This window comes from Lissotriton helveticus, chromosome 5_1 (assembly GCF_964261635.1).
Source record: "Lissotriton helveticus chromosome 5_1, aLisHel1.1, whole genome shotgun sequence".
In the NCBI taxonomy this organism is placed as follows: Eukaryota; Metazoa; Chordata; class Amphibia; order Caudata; family Salamandridae; genus Lissotriton; species Lissotriton helveticus.
Window position 1 is genome coordinate 1,937,996,769 of NC_136065.1, and position 14,456 is coordinate 1,938,011,224.

Genomic DNA, 14,456 nt, shown 5'->3' on the forward strand with positions numbered 1-14,456 from the left:
GCACAAGACAACTCTAGAATCACCGGCAACCAAGGCTGACCTTTCCACAGTAGAGTCACCAGAACTAGGTCTGTTTTCTGATGCTGCGCTACAGAAAGAACCTTGGGGATCATTATAAACGGAAGGAATACATAACCCATTAAGGGAGACCAAACGTGGAGAAACGCGTCAGTAGCTTGCCTCTCCGGATCTGATCAACAACTGTAAATGGCATGGATTTGGCAATTGAGGCGAGAGGCAAATAGGCCCACACTGCACGGACCCCACAGGTGATGGATGGTGAAGAAGATCGTCGGATAAAGTCTTCAATCTCTGAAATCCCTGAGGTTTTGAAAATGCCAAACCACTATTGTATTCCGTTGGCCTGGGAGATACTCTGTCATGACCAAATCTGATGACGGAGGCAAAAGTGCTAAAAGTCTTTGGCAGTCTGCACTTGTAGACGAGATTTCGTTCCACCTAGTTTGTTGACAGACCGCACAGCTGAGAGTTTGACCATCTTCAGTAAGATGCAGCAGTCCGACTTTGAGAGAGAAAGACTCTTAATCGCATAGGATCCTGGTAAAAGTTCTAGACAATTGATATGGAGGCTCAACTCCGACCACCAGCACCCTGTGGAAATCAGATCGCATCTCACTCCCCAGCCCCAACGGCTAGCATCCGATTCTATCACTACATCCTGGGAACTGCTAAAGAATGCTTTGCCATTTCATGAATCCATGCAATCGAGCCACCACACAATCTCCGTCTTGGCTTCCACTGACAAACTAACCTGATTTGAGTTGAGACCCTTTCGGAGAGGTTCAATCTTTGAAGAGCCCTGTAGTGAAGGATACCTGGAAAGATTGCCTGAATCGAGGAGGCCAGGAGGTCCACTATCCGGGCTACCGAACTTAATGATATTGTCGGGCTTCACATAGCAGACCTCAACTCCCTCTTGATCGTCGGAATCTTTTGAGGGGCAAGAATAAGTTGGGATAGGACTGAATCTATCTGAAAACCAACAAAGTCCATGCGCTGAGATGATGTCAGAATCTACTTCTGCGCATTTATTATAAAACCTAGATCCTGCTATAGCTGAATCATCCAGGTCGGGTGACAAAGCACTGTCTGACAGTCTTGCACTATGAGAATTAGATAGTCGTAGTAAATGATCAGCAGCACATCCTTTGTGCGCAGAGATTCTACTACTGGCCTCATGATTTTGGTGAAACACCAGGGAGCTGAGGAAAGGCCAAAGGAAAGAACCTTGAATTCGAATCAACGGCCATGCAACATGAATTGCAGAAAGTGTTGATGTAAGAGAAAAAATGAGAACTGTCAAGTAAGCATTTTTCAGGTCCAGCCGGACCATGCAGTCGCCGTGTCGAAGGATATCCTGAAGAATATGGGTGCATACAGCGGTGACTGCGTAGTTCATTGATCCAGGTTTCCTCATAGATAGCCCTTCAGTTGCTACGGGTGGTTTTGGTAGGTACGGTTCATTATTGGTGGTTACGGTGTAGGTTGAAACAGACCAGAGAGAGATCGGCCCAGAAGGGGGTGGGATTGTCTCCTGCGATGTCGAAGAAGTTGGAGAAGACAGGGTCTAGGAGATGTCCGGTGGCGTGGGAGGGTCCTTCACTTGTTGTGAGAGCTTGCTCCGGGCTTTGCAGCTTCTGCACCATGATACATAGGTCAGAATTAAAAATAGGGGATGGATTGCGCCTGTCACGGCCTATAACCACCACGTTCTTGCACCCACGCTTTTTAACTTATTTCTGTCCGACCTGTCACCGGTCCTCAATTCAGTAAACTTGCATCCACCCAAATTGGGCGGCCTCCGCCTCTCAAATCTACTGTGCGCTGATGATCTGGTCCTTATCAGCAACCAAAAGATTGTCTTGCAATGTCTTCTGGACGCAACCGCCACATACTCTGATAGGAATGTCTGCTGATAAATAAAAAGAAAACCAGGATCCTTGTGTTTCGTACAGCCAGGACTAAAAGCCAACATGATCTCTAGATCAGGAGAAAATAGCTGCCACAAGTATTTAGGTGTTCTTTTCAACGAAAACAGCAGATACGCGAGCCAGTTGAGATAATTAAAAAAGAGAGGCACTGCACTGTTGTTCTCTCTCAGATCTGCATACAAAAAATGTAATGGCCCCACTTTTGCACCGATTCTCCAGGTAGCTCAAGTGAAAGTTCTCTCAACCTTAACATATGGGTGTGAAGCTGTGAAAGGGCGAGAGAGCGGGACACTGGACAAAATACTTACAAAAATTTACAGAACGGTTTTCCAGCTCCCATCCCACACATCTCCAACACAAATAAGACTGGAATTTGGAATCTGCAGACAGGCGCTGGCTCGCAAGACGGCCTTTGCTATAAGCTACCACAAGCTTATGGTCTCCAAAGAAGGCACTCAGGCCCACCACTTATGAATTTATTTGGATACAAACCACAGGTCAGTGGGAAACCACTATCTGACCCAAGCCCTCAGCACACTTGGCTTGGCACACTCTTTGGGCCTACACATCCGCCAACAAGAATTTAAAAGGTTAGCAAAAATTAGCATGAAACGGCTCTCTTAAATAAAAGACAGGGCCAGCCTCTCCACACGGAATAAAGGCTGGATGACCTTATGCACTTATAAACAACTGACACCCCAGTGCTACCTAAAAAACCCCTGCAAAGAAAGGACTAAATTACAGTTCATGAAGCTGAGAATAGAGGTCATCCCCATCACCGGTCACCTCCCAATAGGGAAAAGGGGTAATGCTCAGGAAATGTGTCTGCTCTGCAATCAACATAAAGAGGACATAACACATGTATTGTGCCTTTGCCCCACCCTTCCAGAGGATAGAAGGGCTCTGCTACGAAGGGGTTGGATAGCAAAAGACATAAGATACTGCAGAGGATACCACCCTGAACTGTGCCTTGGTCAGATTTATGGACCGTTTTTCCAAGAAGCTAGAGGCGCTGACACGCGAACTTGACAGGCTGATAGATATTTTGACTACTACTGGGCAGTCACCATCGACCCCTCCCCCCAATGATACACACGATTTTCGGCTTATTGACCAACAGACTTGTTTCATTCCTCAAAACGGGTTAAGCATAGCAGGAGCTCATTAGTTTTCACATATTTTCCATATAATTATGCTCCTCTCCTCCTTCAGAGTAATGATGCTGAGCCCTCGTCCTTTACACAAGTATGCACTTTACGCTTAGTACCATCGTGTTAGCAACGTGTAACAGGCATTTTATGACACAATGATTTCTTAACTTCTAATGTTTTAAGCTTGTATTTTAAAAAATCTATTACATAAGTACACTGTGACTTGATGGCATCATCTTTGGCTGCACGAGTTTTGACTAATTATGCAATAAAGTCTTAATACTTGTTGTGAGAGATCAAGTGTGTTCAGGTTTTCCAGAAGGTTGGTGGTTTTCAGGTCGGTGTGGTCCTCCTGGTGAAAGTTGAGATCGCAGAGGAGGATGAAGGTGCTGGAGTTGGAAACGATGGGGGCGGCAAGGTCTGCTGTGGTGTTCCTGAAGTCGGCTCCTGGCCTGGAGGACAATAGTGCAGGGCTCATCCCTGGGTGGAATTGTCGGAGATACCGAGTTTTAACACCCCCAGGAGTTGGACGGGGTGAGGGAGCATTGGATGTAATCTTTGTATGACTGCTGGTTCTGGCCTGCCTTGTGATATTGTAGTCTGGAGGGATAGCTGGGCGGAGGTGGGTTTGAGCCAGGTCTTGCTGAGGAAGAGTAGGTTTGGGGAGAGGTTGTGCACGAGATCCCAGATTTTGATGCAGTGATTGGTGAGAGCCATTACATAACAATGGGGTAGCCCAATATTAATACGCCAGGATCTGGGTGAATAGCAATGCAGAACAACACTGTTGTTACATATCGTGATTGGTGAGAGAGCAAGTGTTTAGGAGGGTACAGGTCAGAGTGGGGTGAGAGTTGCGTGTGGCTGTGCCACGAGGACTGGTTGCGCAAGTGTGTTTGTGTTGGGAGGCGTGGGGTGTGCGTGTTAGCAAGGGGGTGAGGGCAATGAATATGCGGATTTCTTTTTCAAAATCTCCCTCTTTCTGCCCTATGTGTGTTACCATTTTTGGATATTTTATAGTTCAGGCTACTGCCACATACATAGCAACACACCCCATTCGTGTGGGAGACTCGAGACCTTTTTAAAAGGAAACATTGCTTCATTTTAGTTGTCACGCAGCTACAATTACCTCCAATTCAATAAAGAAATTAAAGGAACTCATTTTTTGTAAAAACCTCCCTCTTTCCTGTCTCCAGATGTTGACATGGATTTGCCTATGAGGACCTGCTCTGACAGGTGTTAGGGTGGGTGGGCTCTCTCCTCCTGGCGCTGACCTGCCCCTGTGCTGTTCGTCAGAGGCATTCTCTCCTAGCTTCGGGAGCGTGGGTGGCAGTCTCCGGTGCTGGCCCTGCCTCTGAGGCCTTGTCCTGGCGGCTGAGGGCGGGCAGTCTCCGGTGCTGGCCCAGCCTCTGAGCCCTTGTACTGGCGGCTGAGGGCGGGCAGTCTCCGGTGCTGGCCCTGCCTATGAGGCCTTGTCCTGGCGGCTGAGGGCGGGCTCACAGCGGTGTGATACGGGCCTGTGTGCGGTAGACGGGCTCTCAGGCGCGGGCCTGACCTGGGCCTGCTGCTCCTTTAGACCCCTCTGACGGGGTTGGCCCGGCTCTCTGCTGCCGGTTCTGGGCCCGCCTCCCTGGGCCCGTCCCGGCTGCAGGAAGCGGCTTCTGCTCGGCACTGGGGCCGCCTCCCCGCCTCCAGGGGCGGGATTGCGTGCAGGGGGCTGGCTCCTGAGTTGCAGCCAGGCTGGGGAAGGAGGGGGCGCAGCTGTCTCGCAGACCACAGAGGCCACGTCAACACCGCCGAGGGGACCAGAGCCATGGACCCGATGGCCGTGCTGCCGGTAAGGGGAAGGCGGGTCAGGGCAGCGCTGCTTTAGGACAAGACTGCCTGCTCGCAGCACTAAATGCGCGTGCCCTCCTTCACTCACCAGCGCACATCACTCTCATACCACCTCCTGCACTCCCTGTCGCTCGTCATCTACGGCCATCCTCCTGCACTGTTCCCTCAGTCTAACCATCTGCTGTCACTCCGGCTCACAGTTGTCTGTTCTGCCCACTGTGTCGTTCAGTTTGCCACTTCACTCACTATTGTTTATCTCTGTCACTCATTCTTCCCCTTCACTCATGTTCAGTCCGGTCACTCACTGTCCTCTGCCCCACCCCCTACAACTTCCCCTGCCACTCATCTGTCACACCAGCTTGCCTCTTGCTCTATAATACTTCTCTGTAACTCTTACTCTCTGCCACTCCTGTCCTCCTCTATCACGTTTGCCCACTGCCACTCTTACACACTCTTCTGTCTCTGTTGCCCTATGCCATTCTTGCCCTAGGATTGCCACCTTCCTATTTCTCACGTGGCAGTCTCTACTTTGTTTAAGTGATAGTATATAGTCTAACGGCCAGAGCTGCCGACTTTGAGCATTGGGAATCTGCGCGAATCACGTAATCTCCCCGTGCCTACAAGCGTGATGTATGCTGGTGCTCATGTAAAGCGCTCTAATCCCCTTCGGCCAAATTCGCGCTATGTAAAAATGCAAAACAACTACACTTACTATTTCGTGGGCCGCCTTTGCTTGCGTATTCTGCCCCTTATCACACGCATTTCGCTGGAATTTAAAAAGTATGTCAAACTATTCAAATGTATGCAAGAAATATTCTTATGAAATATCTAGTGGAATGTTGTAACTATAAACGCTTGTCGCATGTGCCTTTATGTGCGCCCTACTGTCCTTCCGCATCACCTCCACTTATCCCAGTCTCTCCGCCCTCCACTTTCAGGCGAATTATTACCTAGTCCTACGCTCTTAACCTCTCCGTACCGCCCCTGTTTACCTAATTATTATCCTGAATTTTTTTTGTCGGCCTTCCAGTCTGCCTGCCTCTCCTACTACTGTCTTTTTTTCCTTCTTTCCCTACTGTTTTTTTCTCCGTCCCTTTTCTTGCAGCTGCATGTGCCCTTTGCCACTCAGTTTGCCCACTCTCTTCCTCCCACCATGGCTTGTTTCTGCTATCGCTGCATTGGCAGCCCTTTCCAAACATTCTTCTCTGAGCAGTCTCTGCAACAGCTGTTGAGTGGGAGAAGTTAGTTAATTTGGGATTTATTTCCAAGGGAGACTGAAAACCTTCAAAGCGCACCACAAACATGTCGAGTATTTTCAAATGCGTTAATGCATCCCTCACACCATGACGTGTTATATAGGGCAGGCAAACCAGTTACAGTACTTAATTTGTAAAATATTAAGTGCCAGGGCTCTGACCTGGAGGCCACTGCAGCTTGCACCACCCATCGCCCTTGTCATCGCTGCCAAAACAACTACTAACATCTCTCTCACATGTAAATGCGACAGCTCAGATTATTCCAGGTCCACAAAGCTAAAGGAATGGCTGGGGAGGCAGGTATGAGCACTGTTTTTATGTATATTGTATTCCTAAACAACAGTTGTTCTGCTCATCTCTAATTTAGATGAGCAGCGCCACTATGTGGTAGACTGTTCTAAGTATGGTGTTGACAATTAGTTGCCGGTGACAAGCACCGGAAACCAATTAAGTGTTGGTGCTGAGCACCGGAAGGCACCGGCTCAAATTAAGCACTGGAAACAGCTTGGGTTTAATGCAAACATTGGGCAGACTTGTGGAAGTAGTTGTCCAAACAAGAATGCTACAACCTGTGAAAAACGAAGTGAAACATTGAGAGGTACAAATAATGTGGTTTGGTGTCTACTTTTTGGTATTTTATTGCTCATACCTGTATTTAGGTATGATGACGTGAGAGGAAGAGGGTAGTGGGTTGAACTGGGAAGACGAGGAATGCGATTGGTCCCTGAAGTCCTCATGCTGCTCCAAGACACATGTACTGTAGATTTTTAAAGTACTTGTGGTGCTTTTGGGTCACATTCTTTGCTATGTATGACACTGGAGAAGGTCATCTCCTTTAATGTAGGTCATGTGGCCTACGCCTTTCTGTAAGCACGCACATCTAGTGTCACATGTAGCCCCAGGGGCCACATATGACACCACCAGAGACTCCTGTACTTGGGATGGCAGATTTAGACCGAGACTTATGTGCCGATATCTTTGCTGTAAAAAGAACTATTGATGGACAGAATGCAGAACAATGTCATACATTCACCCCAGTACAGAGATCTGGGCCTAAATCCATAGTTTTTTTGCTCACCATGCCATTCTAGTTTGGACCTAGCCGTATGAAAATCAGTCTTGACCCTGTGCCCAATAGGAACAGTCTAGCCCGAACTGTCAGGCCAGGGCCTCCCTGGACTGGAAACAAGCATCCTAGGACCGGTTTCGGGGTTTCACCCCTCTTCAGCCAGGATAGCTTGATTCCAGTGGCATGGAGAGCACGGCTGTGGCATCTCTGTTTCTTTCAGGGCGCTGACAAATACTTCAGAATGAAAGATGTAGTTGACAACATGGAGCAAATAATGAGATCAATGTTACTTCATTTTCTGGGGGGGAGAGGGGGGTGGTAATGCAACACATATTCCTGATGCACCAAGTTGCACAACAATTTCATGGTGGCAGTGGATGCCCTCAAACCTCACTTATGTCCTCAGGAAAATGCATATTATTGCTGGTTCCTACGGGTTAAGCATGTCAATAACTATGAAAAGCCCTGGATTTATCTCCCACACAACTGAAAAACGCAATGAGAATTTGTAGAATGATGGATCTTGAAGAAAACATGAATAAGTGCTCATATCACGCAGGTCTGCACTGCCTTAAAATTGCATTAGCTTATATTGAGATAAGAATGCATGCTCCTTAACAAGATGCTGGAGCTGCACTAATGCCAAAAACGGTCAATAGTCCCAACAGTACATAAGGAGGAAGCTTTTGGGGGTGTCAAAGGATAGTCTATAGATCAGGTGAAAAGGATAGAAGCAAGTGGCCACAAGACAGCGTAACATCTTCGGAATATAAATAACTTAGATATGGGTCTTTATATCTATTGCAGTAGAAACACAACCCACGAGGAAGGAGATATAAGGGTGCAAGTATGCCACATGAAGAAAACTCAATAATGTTGTAACTGTATGATGTTTGGGGGGGCCAAGCTTCACAAGCACAAAGCCTAGGAAATCGCTATGAGGCCCTACTGCCCATCCGGCATACAGACAACACCCCTAGGTACCTCACTGAGGAATGCAAGATGAAGAAGTCCATGTTATATCACAGATGCACAGTAATTGTAATTAGGATTTGATAGAACGCATTAAACAAAGAGGCGTTAAAGCGCTAAACCGGGTGAGACTCTGTTAGAAGGAGGAGGAAAACTAATCAGAACCCTAACCTACAGAACCAGCTAGACACACAAACTGAACCAGATAATTTTAAGGGAAGCCTAGTTAGAACAAGCATTTACAATGCAACGGTTTCGCCTTTGGAGAAGTTACAGCTATTGGCATTGTAAATGACAAAATTTGTATTTATGTGTTGGTTTTGAAAACAGATAAATAAATGGCATTGTCATTTACATTGCCAATAGCTTAATCTCTCGCAAATGTGAGAACTATTGTACCCTACGGATGAGCTCAGCAGACAGCAATTACTACCACCCACACACACACCCAGAGCCACACACACACACACCCAGAGCCAGCCACATACACCCAGAGCCAGCCACATACACCCAGAGCCAGCCACATACACCCAGAGCCAGCCACACACACCCAGAGCCAGCCACACACACCCAGAGCCAGCCACACCCAGAGCCCCCCACACACCCAGAGCCCCCCCCCCCACACACACAACCAGAGTAGTCACATACACACACCCACTGGAGCAGTCACACACACACGCAAGCAGTCACATACACACACACACACACACTGGAGCAGTCGCATACACACACACACACACACTGGAGCAGTCACAAACACACACACACATTCTGGAGCAGTCACATATACACACACACACTCTGGAGCAGTCACATACACACACACACACACTGGAGCAGTCACATACACACACACACACACATTGGAGCAGTCACACACACACACACACACTGGAGCAGTCACATACACACACAATGGAGCAGTCACACACGCACACACTCGGGATCCCTCATGTGTAGACAGCGGGTGAGATAGTTGGTGTTTTCAAATATAGAAGAACAGGCAAGGAACATACAAGAACTAAGAATATTGTGTTCATTTGTCCAAGTTCTATTCCTATAAAAAATAACTGCCAAGAAAATAGTCAGAGGACTCAATATGGGAGATGGGCTTTAACAGCGAGGTTCTTCACGATCACCCTTCTTGAAATATGTATGATTAATTAGGTGGACCAAGAGGGAGACAGATGAAAAGTATTCAATCACACTGGATCACCAATAAAATGTAGCATGGAAAGAACCATGAACCTTCTTCCTGACGTACCTGAACTAACCAGCGCCTTAAGACAAATCACTTGTCTCGCTATTTAGGTTATTCTCTCATCATCTCTCCGTGTAGCCTACTGGACCAGGAGCAAACTAATCCAATTTGTATTTCTCTTACTAACAATTGGACCTATCCTGTTTTCACCTTGCTATCTGTGACCATGCCCTCCCTCAATCCTCCACATATCCCCTTCCATTACCTGGCTTCCCTCTTCCACCTGAACAGCATTTTCCCTTATCTGTCCTAAATTGTCCTTAATGCCTCATATACAGACCTTATATTGTGCTGGTACTCTCGTCACAGAAAGTGCAGGTTATGTCTCAGAAGTGGGGAAATGTTATTTGCAATAATCACGACTTGATAGTTGCACAGCACAAAGGTACCATTGCATCCAAGCAATGTGAAATGGGTGCGCGTGGGAAAGGGTATTTAGGTTACACAGCAAGTACACAAAGCTTGATTAAATGGAGAAAGGCACACAGTAAGAACTGGGGGGGGGGGGAGCAAACCTTGCACAGACAGATTTTCATATCAAGAACACTTTCAGAACAAGCAATAGTAAAGCCAAATGACATGGTCTTTTAAACTGGATTCTACTGGCGTTGTCAATGCTTGTTCGGTTCTTCCAATTTTTGTTCGAATACCTTAATTTCAGAACTCCCTGAAGAAAGTGTCACTGTATGCAAATAATTATATTAAAATGCATTCCTGCATGTAAAATATACTTTTTAAATGACTACATTCGAAGTTAATTATAATATTAACAATAAGGAACGCTGCTTGTCAAAACGGACTTATTTCACCATGCAACAAAATGCTGGCTGAAGGCTGGACCACAGCCACGACATTGTTAAGTGGAATCGTGTATTTTAACAACGTGTAACATATGTGGCTGCGACTATGTTATTTCAACTCGCATTCTTACTATAAATGTTCTGACTAAATATCTCCCTACGGGAAAGCGATAAAAATGCAGCATTTTGACCGTATAGAAATGGTCTGAGATACAAATCTGTTTTATTCCAGCCAACAATCTAGGCTTATAGACACAAAATAGGTAAATGTAATAAGCATGCAGAATTAAAGCTGCATACTCTTCACTGCTGGAGAATTCACTGTGTGCACTATACACAACGGGATTACACTGAGCAAGCGAGGACATACAGTTGGGAAAAGAGGGAGCACCCCCTCGATGGAAAAGAAATGTGGGTCGGATGATATATATCTCTACCTAGCAGAGACGCGGGGCGCTGAAATGAGCAGCTAACACACACCCTGGTTGCGGCGTGCTGCTTAAAAGTAAAACATGAATGAAAAATTTTGAAAGAGCACCACAAATTAATAATAAAAACCTACAGTAGGTTCGGGAAAGAGGTGGACAATGGGCAATTAAAGTCAGGAGTAAATACTAACATGATTAGGCGGCCTTTGACCGCAGAAGTCACAGGTGGAGTGCGTGCGTCAGAATGTCCCATGGCAAAAATGAAAGGAACTAATTTGGGAACCGCTAAAGTGGCATTAATAGTTTCAGACGAACACCATAAAAGTGAAGAATCAGCAGTTCTATCCTACCAGAAGGGTGTTTTGTGGTCCACACACTATGCAGATCAGGGCCTTCAACATACGCTATAGCCCTAGGCAGAAGGCTAGAATAAAACCTTCTGCTATACTAGACCAGAACGCTCTCACTGTAAGACACTTTTCGCTCATTGTCCAGAACGCTCTCACTGTAAGACACTTTTCGCTCATTGTCCAGAACGCTCTCACTGTAAGACACTTTTCGCTCATTGTTTTGAAATCGCATATCTGTACTTTCTCATACAAAATATCCTCCTTTTTACAATACTCGTACATTCACTTGTTTGCCTCTCATCGCTCCCCTTCGTTTTACTCTCTCACGAACACACACCTATCACAATTATCTTCCTTCGGCGCTGTCAATATTTTACACCTGTGCACACCCCTTTCACAGGAAATTATTATAAAGATAACCGAATAAGCATGTAGGCTGAATACGCTCGTTTCTTGGGGAGTTCGCACTACCTTAAAACTGCAGAGATCTGTGTACCCCAGATATGAACACCCACAAGTTGAACTCACCCAGGGACCTACAGGTGACTCAGTTCATTGTATACCCTATATGTGCCATATATTGCACGAAAAAATACAAACATCTGGAACACACAAATTCTCTAGGATGAAGTAAAATATAAACGGGACCTGCAGCGTGGACTTAGGTGGCCATAAGGATTTTTAAAGTCATTTTTGGCGACTTAATCAGTATTGTACCTTGCAATTTTAAGGCGATAAATGGGCCCAGGTACAAAAATCAGTAATTATACCGTCCACGCGTCTAGAGTGTCTGCCCCCTCCCAATCAAACTTTCCATTCTAGTTCCAACCACCAGAGCTCACTCCTTATGTAAATGTATATAAAGTTGCATTAGAATTGATAGGGCTCATGCAGCTGCTGCCGAAAGGCGCCTAGAGACTCCACGAACCGTTCCCTTCATTCCCAGCAGCACTTTCTCCCCCTGTTGATGATGTAGTGGGACACTCGCGAGTTTTCGGACACAGAGAGCACATAGTCCCCAGGGATTGTGGCCGAGTCGCGGACCAGGAACGTCCCGTGGCACTGGCCTTGCAAAAGGGCCACTGCCTCGACCCGGGTCTGTCGCCCCCAGTACCAAGCATTGCGGTCCTCTGCATCGAAGTGCCCGGACATGGCGCCACCGCCCCCTAGCGCAGCCCGAAATGGCGGCCGGAAACGCGGCCTCACCTACCGGAAGTAACGCCGAGATCCTAACCAATGAGTGTTAACGGAATATCGCTCAGACGTTGCAGCTTTTTAGTGCACTGCTAAGACAATGAAGCAGTGGTAGTTTCGGACTCTGGTGCCGAGACACGGGGAGCGGGAGGGGGTTCCTCTTCCCGCCCGCGCCGCGCCCCCTCCCAGTGCCACGCCCCCCGCCTGAGCGTACTTCACCTCTCGCGGCCCCCGCTGCGCGGGAGCCGCTCGAGAGAGACTCGTCAGTTGGGGATTCTACAGCACGCTACAGGAGTAGCCTTTCCAGTCCCTACCTTGCCAGGAGCCTTGGGCGGAGTGACAGTGTCCCCGGAGGTTGGCCGCAGAGGAGGTGAGAGGCACGGTGAGCGGGACTGCGAGGACCAGCATTCTTGCTGAACATCGTCAGCTGGTTCCTCTTCCTGCCCGCGCCGCGCCCCCTCCCAGTGCCACGCCCCCCGCCTGAGCGTACTTCACCTCTCGCGGCCCCCGCTGCGCGGGTGCCACTCGAGAGAGACTCGTCAGTTGGGGATTCTACAGCACGCTACAGGAGTAGCCTTTCCAGTCCCTACCTTGCCAGGAGCCTTGGGCGGAGTGACAGTGTCCCCGGAGGTTGGCCGCAGAGGAGGTGAGAGGCACGGCGAGCGGGACTGCGAGGACCAGCATTCTTGCTGAACATCGTCAGCTGGTTCCTCTTCCCGCCCGCGCCGCGCCCCCTCCCAGTGCCACGCCCCCCTGCTATTCATAAGAGCCCCTGGTCACGCGCATCGCGGGACGCGCACGGGGCGGTCCCCGGGGCGAAGACCGGGCAAAGAGCGGGCCGTTTTAGGCCGTTAGAGGCCGGGAGAGACCGGACCGGGCCTCCCCTCTAACGTCGTGCCTGTCCCAAGTCTTTGCCCTTGTCTTCATTAGCCTGCTCTCCCCGATTGTTCCCTCCCCATGGCTACCAGAGTATCTAGGAGCAAGTCTGCCCAACAGTGCTCTAGTACACTTGACATTTTTTTTCACAAGGCCAGCGCTGCGGTCAAGAAAGGTCACACAGTGCCAGACACTCTCCCTGAGGTGAACACTGAAAATGTGTCTGTGGGCCCTTTGGACTCCTCTTCAATTGATGTTAGTACTCCAATACCCCTTCACGATACCCATCTATCACTTTTGGACAGCATTGACGAGACAATTGAGTCAGTCCTCCAACAACTTAGGACCCCGTCAAACTTACCAAGGGATAGTGAGTCCTTGCGTCTTTCCGGGGTGGTGGAGACCACTCCCTATGTGAATTGTGCGGAAATGACCAAGTCGCTGGTCGGGGGCCAAGTTGTAGTGCTAACGGAACCCGTAGGCAGCAGAGTGGACCATCCGCCGAAAAGGAAAAGGTCAAGGGAGCTAACAGGGGCAAAAAGGGCTAAAGTGGACATAACCAATCCAATACTGGATGCCAGCACGGATATTTCGGCATCTCCTGATATCACTTCCCCGGGTATTGGGTCTGGTCAATCAAGCTCGCCATTTGTCACAGTTGTACCAGGGTGCTCTGGGCCATTTATATTTGGTGGACCCCCACCTAATATCACAGATGCTCTAATTAGTTCACTTACGGTCATCCTCAAGAACCTATTGGAACCCTTATCTGTAAAATTGGACTCTATAGACGCTAGACTCATAGCTATAGAAAACGCATACAATAGTAATAGTTCTAGCGGGGGGTTGGGCCTAAGCGCACAGACGGCTCCTCGAGAACCTGTGGGGAATGGACCTCCTACTGTTGAAACAAGCACACAGGCCCAGATTGGGGCACAACACAGTATTACAGGTAGTCATGTCCCCCTACTGCCCCCTTCACAAACCCGTAGGCCCCCTGTCCCTGCACCTAGAAGATCCAAGCCACCGACCCCAACCAATGAGTGAGGGTTGTGCTACCAATGAATATACTGGTCGTCCCATTAGCTCTAATACTAGGCGTAGGGCGGTCAACCTGCCCCCTGAGGCAGTGCCTTATACAGCGATTATGGTGGGAGTTCCTGAGCTCACTGGCGACACTAGAGAGCCACAGGACTCACTTCGCAATAAGGTAATTAGCTGGCTCAACATTAACAGGCCCCTCCCTCCTAACATCAAAGGAGATGTGTTGATGGTTAGAAGGATCCCATGGATTGGAGTCACCCCCAAGAA

The 14,456-nt window shown here is 48.2% G+C and overlaps 1 protein-coding gene across 2 annotated transcripts in view; it reads left to right on the forward strand.

Annotated features, from left to right (window-relative positions):
* Positions 1 to 4,775: 4,775 nt before the first annotated feature.
* The window catches only part of COPZ2 (coat protein complex I subunit zeta 2), a 116,728-nt gene continuing 107,047 nt past the window's right edge, over positions 4,776 to 14,456 (forward strand). The window contains exon 1 of one of the 2 annotated variants that reach the window (XR_013595064.1): positions 4,776 to 4,940. Coding sequence is in view for 1 of the 2 variants with exons in the window: in XM_078645571.1 (XP_078501697.1) it covers positions 4,917 to 4,940 (24 nt within the window). In the remaining variant the exon portion in view is untranslated. The remainder of the gene's footprint in view (positions 4,941 to 14,456) is intronic. The other variant, XM_078645571.1, reaches the window with a different exon arrangement.